Source organism: Solanum verrucosum, unplaced genomic scaffold (assembly GCF_900185275.1).
Source record: "Solanum verrucosum unplaced genomic scaffold, falcon-dt-bn FXZP01000031.1, whole genome shotgun sequence".
Classification (NCBI taxonomy): Eukaryota; Viridiplantae; Streptophyta; class Magnoliopsida; order Solanales; family Solanaceae; genus Solanum; species Solanum verrucosum.
Window position 1 is genome coordinate 1,350,007 of NW_026020194.1, and position 8,461 is coordinate 1,358,467.

Genomic DNA, 8,461 nt, shown 5'->3' on the forward strand with positions numbered 1-8,461 from the left:
TTGGGAAAATGCCCAAACTTTGTCATTTGAAGCTGATAAATCCCTCGTTATAAAAGTCACTCACATATGACTCCATCATTACAAAAGTAGCTCACAAATTACCCTATCATTACAAAAGTGGTTCATATATATGATATATTTTCATCTAACGAAAATGATTTTTTTTTTAATGTTTTTTTATTATTTTTTTAAAAAATTTTCATGTAGGGGTATATATGATCCTTCTCACACATGATTTTTGTTTTACTTCTTGATTATCATTATATGAGTTTCTTATTCTAATTTCACTTTTTTCTTTTAGTCTATAATGCAAAAATGTGAGAAATTAAAAAAAAAAAAGTGTGAATGGAAAAAGAGAAAAAAAGTCAGAACAAAAATTGAAACCATTTTTTGCGGTTATATTATAATTTTTTTTTTTTATTTGTAAAAAAAAAATTGGGGCATCAATGATAAATTTTACAAGAAAGTTAGTGAAAATATAAATTTCACCATAAAAAAATAAATCCAAATTAGCCGTTGAAAAATACAAGAAAGATCAAATCTACCCCTACATGAACTTTTTTAAATAAAAAATTAATTTAAAAATCAGTTTTTCACTTTCGTGAGAAGAAAAGGGTATATGTGAGTCATTTATATAATAGTAAAAGTATATATAAGTGACTTTTATAACGAGAAATATATCAACTCTAAATAATAAAAGTTGTGGTGTATATTAGGTGTTTTCCTAGTTGGTTTTGAAGCTAAAGACAGATTTTAATGTGTTTCTTTTTTCTCTTGCTATATTAGTGTGTGTATGAATTAAAAAATTTCAAAGTCATCAGTCCCTGTTCAGTCTTCATTTTGATTGTAAAAAATGTCTTTAAGATACATATATACATGTGATGAATCAAATTGTGTGTTTTGACTCAGGTGGAAGATGGATTCAGGGGATGGCTCTGTTTCAAAGAGGAGGACTAGACAACAATCTTTTAAAAAAAGGGCCAAGTTAAATAAGAAGAGGAACAGATTGAGTCAAAGTGGTAATCATACGACTTGTTCTATGAATGTGAATAGTGGAGAGGATGTTAGTCGTGGGAGGAAAAGAAAAATGGCGGAGCGTTCGAGAGATGACAAGAGAAAATCAAAAAATGCAAGGGTGGTAAGAAATGTGGGAAACAATGGGAGGAGGAAGTTTAGTCCAGGAACTTGTGAGTCCATCACGAAACGGCCTTTCATCGAGGAAATGTCTGATGATGATTCTAAGGAGGAGAGTGATCCTGATTTTGTTATCGTTGAGGAGGAGGAGGAGGAGGAGGCTGTAAATACGTCAGGATCTTCGTCCAATGTTGGGTTAAGGAGTCCTATGTTGAATGCAGCAGAGGAGGTTGTTTCGTCTACCTCAAGCATGTGTAGCACAACTGATGAATCCGAAGAGTTAACTGATATAACCTCATCTTCTGAGTCGGAATTTGAATCTTCAAGTGATGATATTGATAGTGATGACCCCAATGACAAGAATAACCGGGTGGTTGAATCATCGAGTTCGGATGATATAAGCAGTGATTTTGATGATGAGGAATCAGAACATGATGATCTGAGCTATCCTAAAAAAAATGGAGGAAAAAAGAAGTCAAATCGGGGACTAGTACCTCAGCTTGTTGAAGACGGTGAAAAGCACAAGAAAGGCCGAGCATATATTCTTCGGCCACGCTCACTTTCTAAGTCCAAAAAGAAGAAGTTAAACCATGGAAATTGTAGTAGACTGATTCTTCCTAGTGATGACCCCAAAGACAAGAATAAACGGGTGATTGAATCACCGAGTTCTGATGAAATAAGAAGTGATTCTGATGATGAGGAATCAGAACACGATGATATGAGCTCTCTTAAAAATGATGAAGAAGGAAAAAAGGAGTCAAATCGAGGACTAGTACCTCAGCTTGTTGTTGACGGTGAAAAGCACAAGAAAGGCCGGGCATATATTCTTCCGCCACGCTCACTTTCTAAGTCCAAAAAGAAGAAGTTAAACCATGGAAATTGTAGTAGATCGATTCTTCTTAGTGATGACCCCAAAGACAAGAATTACCGGGTGATTGATACATCGAGTTCTGATGAAATAAAAAGTGATTCTGATGATGAGGAATCAAAACATAATGATCTGAGCTGTCTTAAAAATAATGAAGAAGGAAAAAAGAAGTCAAATGAGGGACTAGTACCTCCGCTTGTTGACGGTGAAAAGCACAAGAAAGGCCAAGCATATATTCTTCGACCACACTCACTTTCTAAGTCCAAAAAGAAGAAGTTAAACCATGGAAACTGTAGTAGATCGAATCTTCTTAGTGAGAACCCCAAAGACAAGAATTACCGGCTGATTGAATCATCGAGTTCTGATGAAATAAGAAGTGGTTCTGATGATGAGGTATCAGAACATGATGATCTGAGCTGTCCTAAAAATAATGAAGAAGGAAAAAAGAAGTCAAATCAGGGACTAGTAGCTCAGCTTGTTGTTGACGGTGAGAAACACAAGAAAGGCCGAGCATGTATTGTTCAGCCACGCTCACTTTCTAAGTCGAAAAAGAAGAAGTTAAACGATGAAAATTGTAGTAGACCGATTATTCTTAGTGATGACGAGGAGTCTAAATCCTTGTCTGAAGAGGACTGTGAGGTTGATGACTCTGCGAAAAATATTGTTCAAAAGGATGTTATTAAAAAGACTAGGAAGAACACTCTTGAAGATTCTGAATTTCTGAAGTTTGTTGTTGATTCTATAATAAATGTTGATGATCATGATAAACTCACTCCTCCTGAAGAGAAGGAACTGGTTCCTGTCAAAGAAACACTTCCTTTAGTATTCCGGTTTGAAGACGAGGAACCTCTCCCCCCGGAGAAAGAAGAATGGGAAAAGGAAATTGAAAATCTTTTTGTTGAAATGGACATGTGTATCTTAGAATCACATATTGGCTTTACAAATCCATCTGTTTCGCTGATGCAGAATGGGGACATAAGTGGCTGTGAGATGGGGAACCACCATCTCGTGCTAGATGAACAAATTGGACTCATCTGTAAAGTTTGTTCGCACGTGCATTTGGAGATCAAGTACATCTTCCCTCCTTTTGTAAGTATACGAGTTTTGTCATCCTTATATTTGATTTTATAAACTCTGCTCTCCAATTTATTTTTGCTTCACTCTTAAAATCTTGAATTTATGTTATCTGCAGGCTGAGAGAACTCGAGGGAGGAATGGAAGAAAATATTGTAGAGAGTCGCCATCACTCTTGGATGTTGACGGCTTCAGATTTTCTGATTCTTCCACAGTCCAGGATTCTCCTGTTTATGAAGAAGGAACAGTGTGGGATTTAGTTCCGTCAAATGCCAAAGCAACAATGTTTCCTCATCAACGCGGAGGATTTGAGTTCATGTGGAAAAACATTGCTGGAGATATAATTCTTGAGAGACTGAGAGAGCCCCTATCTGATAGTAAGGGAGGATGCATAATCTCACATCCACCTGGCACTGGAAAAACCCGACTCACCATAGTATTTCTTCAGTCATTTCTGAAAATGTTTCCAAAGTGTCGGCCTGTAATCATAGCTCCTTCCAATTTGCTTCTTAACTGGGAAGCCGAGTTCCATAAATGGGAGGTGGACATTCCCTTCCACAACTTGAACAACAAGGATTTCTCTTTCCAGGAAGATAAAGCTACTGCTAGTGTCTTCCACTGTTTATCCCATGCCGGAAGAAAAAATCCACAGCTTATACGTATGGTGAAGCTGAGATCCTGGGCTAAAAGTAAGAGTGTTTTGGGAATCAGCTATGACTTGTTCAGGATTCTCACGGGAGGTGATGGAGACGGTTATGCCAAAGAGATTAGAGAAATCCTTCTAAAATTACCCGGTCTTCTGATCCTTGAAGAAGGGCACACTGCTCGGAATGAGCAAAGCCTTGTGTGGAAAGCTTTGAAAAAGGTTGAAACAGAGAAGCGCATACTTTTGTCTGGAACTCCGTTCCAGAATAACATCAAAGAGTTGTACAACACTCTCTATGTAGTTAGTCCGAAGTTCGCTTCAGATTTGGAGCAGAAATGGGCTTCTCTTAGCAGTTCCATTGACAAAAATGCCCAAGCATTGGAAGAGCTTAGGGATATTATTTCACCATTTGTTCATAGATGTAGTGAAAATGTAAAGAAGGTAAGTCTTCCGGGTATAAGGGATACAGTGATACACTTGAAGCCGACAGATTTGCAGAAAGAGTTGCTTAAAAGAATTCCAGAGAATCCAGGCTCGTTTTACGAACAAAATCTAGTGTCTCTGATCTCTGTTCATCCTTCATTAGTGGCAAAGAGGAAGGAGTTTTCTGAGTCAGTAAGTCATCTAAAAGAACAAAGATGTCGGTTGGATCCAGACATTGGAGTAAAAATGAAATTTGTTGTTGAACTAATCAAACTCTGTGGTGGGCCGAAGGAGAGAGTTATAATATTTAGCCAGTTACTTGATCCTCTAAACCTGATCAAGGAGCAACTCAATTCTCTCTTCGGCTGGACTTTAGGCCGCGAGATTCTCTATATGGATGGGAAACTTGATGTAAAGCAGCGACAGATATCAATAAATTCTCTTAATGACCCTAACAGTGATGTAAAAGTGCTTCTTGCTTCGATAAAAGCCTGTTCAGAAGGAATAAGTCTTATAGGGGCCTCAAGAGTGGTTTTGCTTGACGTTCTCTGGAATCCCTCAGTACAACAACAAGCTATCAGTCGAGCCTACAGGAATGGTCAGACTAAAGTTGTGCATGTTTACAATCCAGTGATATCAAAATGGGAGGTTGACAAGATCGAACAGCAGACGAGAAAAAAGTATCATTCAGATGTACTTTTGTCTAGAAATGAAGTCAAGATGGATCCTTCACGTTCCGTGTCAGAGGATAACATACTAGAATCCATGGTTAAGCATGAGGGCCTCCGTCATATTTTTGAAAAACTATCTCATGCACCATGTACTACATGATTGTAACCAACCAAACAATAAGGTTAGTATTACTATCATTAACTGCAGACTGTGGAAACAACCTCTTGCATTTTTGCAAGGTAAGACTGCATATAATAGACTCTTGTGGTCCAGTACCGACCTGCCCTTTTATCATTAACTAGAGAATACATACACTTAGCCAAATTATTACTGCTATAAGTTTCATTTAACACTACTGTGTTGCAAATAAGCTGTTTATATCGATTAAAAACATCATGAATGTTGCTTTTTAGACATGAAATTTATTTTTTAAACATTTTTATCGATTTCTTATTCCCTTCCTTGTGGTTTCAGGCACTTAGAGGCAATTCTATGGTTTCAGATTCACACCTGGTTTATGAAAAATGCAGAAGAGTTTTCATCATCCATGGGATGTTCTTGTAACTTTAAAAGTATTGCTTCATGCATATTTTATAGGCTTCCCATCATATTTTATGGTTTTCATACTATTAAAACTTAAATTCTCATAATTTGTAGTAACTAAATTTTAACATCTTGCAAGTCTGTAGCTATTCTATTTTAGTTAGTATATCCAAAAAAAAAATCAATTCTAATTAGTAAAAAGCAAAAGTATCACCAATAAGCTCATTGCAAATGTCTCCATAAAAATAAATGTATGAAACAAATCAATTAGATTGACAATCTAATATATCACATAAAAACTTTTCTTGGATTTTTAACGAAAAAATCTAATATGCCATCGAACTTTGAGAAAAGGCTCATCTATGTCATCCGCCAATAGTTTTTTTCATCATTCTGTTGTGTCTTTCTAAATCAAAGTTTTCTCTTCTTCCTTTGAGAATCATCTTTGCTCTCCTAGTGAAGATTCTGCTTTGCTTCAGTTATAAAATCTTTTGAAATATCCGACTTTTCCCTATGTGATACTTCTTTCCCAAAAACAGTTTCATGGAATATTGAGAGGGGGATGGAGTTACTTGTGACATGTTAAACATTCATGTTATCGCAATGGAAGTATTCATCCCAACTGCAGCCTGGTCCAACTTCAGACACTAAACCTTGCTAACAATTACTTTTAGCTCTTTCATCTAACTCCCTTGGAGGCGAAATTCCCAATGTTTTCCCTTAACCTCCAAGAACTATGTTATCTAAGTCTTTCTAGTTGCAGCTTCATCGGTCCATTTCCGCAATCACCTATGAATCTCACAAACCTTTCTATCTTTTGACCTTTCATCAAATAACATCACCGTCGATGTGGGAATATAAATCACTTTTCCTAGCCTAGAAGTTTTACTGTTATCATCTTGTGAACTGAAGGATTTTTCATACTTATTGAGAAATGCAAAGACACTTGAAGTCATGGATATTTCTAACAATAAGTTTTGTGGTCAAATCCCTAACCGGTTTACCGGCATGAGGCACAGGACTTCTTGAGGGACCTAAACCTTTCACATAATTCATTAACAGGCCACCTAATTCAATTTCATTGTTATAGTCTAGAGTCTCTTGATCTAAAATTTAACTTCCTTGAGAAGTCACTACCTTCATCGATTTGTAACATGAGTAATCTTAGCCTTCTCACAGACGATATTCCAATGGAACTGGGACAGTTGAATACACTTAAAGCATTAGATCTCTCTTGTAATCTGCTCACAGGAAAGATTCTGCGAGAATTGACAAGGCTAACCTTTCTGGAAATGTTTAACCTCTCTCAGAATCTTCTTGTCGGGCCACAACTCAACACATTTGAAAATGACTCATATGGTGGGAAACCTTGATTTATGCAGTCCTCCTTTAACAAAACAATGTGGAACAAGTGATCCATAGCATGCTCCTCGGCCATTGTAGTCTGGAGAAGATGAAGACGAGTCATTATATTTTGCAAGTGGATTTTCGTGGGAATCAGTAGTCATAGGCTACAGTTGTGGACTAGTTGTTGGAATTTTTCCGTTTTAGTTTCTCTCTTATTAATTTTCTGGTTTGTTGTTTGTATATATATAATTGATAGCAACTTTATTGTATTATTTTTTTTCTCTATGAACATATGAAAGAACCAGGTAAACTAGGTGAGCAGTACTTCATATACCTTTTATTTCAATTGCATATGTTCAACAGATAGAACAAGTACTTCCAATTAAGTGTTTGCTTATCTGAGATCATTTCCTGCAATTCGACACTACTCGGCCTCCGTTTCAATTTGTTTGCGTGATTTTGACTTGACACAGAATTTAAGAAAATAAAGAAGACTTTTGAATCTTGTGGTCTCAAATTAAAGATATATAGAGTGTACCAAAATGTCCTTTAATCTTGTGGTATTCAACATGTCGCGTGGAAAGTTGGAATTAAAGAGTTCCCAAAAAAAAAAAAAAAGAGACAAGTTCCCCTAACTAGAGTACACCAGTTTTCGTATCACTATGAGGTGCTTATGCCAAGATTCGACAAATTTTCTTAACATTCTAGACCATGGGGTGTCTCAAAAGAACAAGTTCCCCTACCAAGGACTTGTCAAATATTGTGAATTTGGGTACTACAAGTTTTTACTTCTTACTGCTCGAAGTTAAATTTTAGGGAATAGACTCAAATTTTAAATAGTGTCTGGTTGGAGGCCTTAACATGTTAAACTTGAGAAAGTAAATTTGATAAGCTCATGCTGGAAATGTGTTAGAACTTGTCGATGAAAGATTAAGAGACGACTACTGTCACGCCACGCCCCAAAATGGAGGAAAGCACTTTGTAATTTCTACTCACCTCTTAGTTATTTGCACAAATATTAAATTCACCATAATTTGCAATGACATTTTAACTTTCAATAGTAAGAAGTGATCAAAAGTTCACATTATTCAAGCAGATTGTCAGTTTAAACACATTTTTATTTCGAGTTTAAGTATACCATACGAATCAATGATGCCATACATTTTAACATTCAATACAATAAACACAATAACTACAGAGAGTAGCTATCATCTGATGTAACTTTTTGTTTATGAAGTAACAGCTTATTGAAGAATTCTAGTCCTCCAAAAAATTATGTGTATACCATTTCTTTTCACAGTTATTGTGAATGCCACATGTTCAACACCAACAATTCCTAATGTTAACAAAATCAAATTTTACGACAGCAAAAGAACCTCATGATAGAAGACAAAAAGAAGTAAAGCTCTCTCTCTGCATTTACTTGATGATAAAACAGTTTGCTGCCTGATTCAGAGTACAGGGCTAAGTTTGTAATGACCATCTCCGAAGGTGAGATCTGGTTCAGGAGCTCAATCTAGCGCAGCATGAGAAATAAAGTGCAATTCTATACTGTTCTGAATAAGGGCATTCAATTTGCAATAGAATAAACTACCTCACCAATCTAATAAAAAATAATAGTTCACCATCTTCCACTTACAATTGGACCTTATTGAGAGCTCTTCTCTATTGAGTTCTACCGGATGCCAACTCTGACTTGTATTATCATCAAATATGTAGACTTGTGCTCCTTTTAATCGTAATTGATGATCCCA

General features: G+C 36.2%; 1 protein-coding gene across 1 annotated transcript; it reads left to right on the forward strand.

Annotated features, from left to right (window-relative positions):
• Nucleotides 1–916: 916 nt before the first annotated feature.
• Nucleotides 917–5,348, forward strand: LOC125829455 (SNF2 domain-containing protein CLASSY 4-like). The gene is made up of 5 exons (XM_049508669.1): nt 917–1,526; nt 1,797–2,092; nt 2,606–3,091; nt 3,195–4,998; nt 5,292–5,348. The coding sequence occupies exons 1-4, from the start codon at nt 917–919 to the stop codon at nt 4,974–4,976; spliced, it is 3,174 nt and encodes a 1,057-aa protein (XP_049364626.1). The 3' UTR covers nt 4,977–4,998; nt 5,292–5,348.
• Nucleotides 5,349–8,461: the final 3,113 nt, after the last annotated feature.

Coding starts and splice junctions, on each gene's coding strand:
- LOC125829455 (XM_049508669.1), top strand. CDS start 917: ATGGATTCAGGGGATGGCTCTGTTTCAAAGAGGAGGACTAGACAACAA. Junction 1,527..1,796: donor GGTTGAATCATCGAGTTCGG/ATGATATAAGCA, acceptor TGATTGAATCAC/CGAGTTCTGATGAAATAAGA. Junction 2,093..2,605: donor ATACATCGAGTTCTGATGAA/ATAAAAAGTGAT, acceptor CTTAGTGATGAC/GAGGAGTCTAAATCCTTGTC.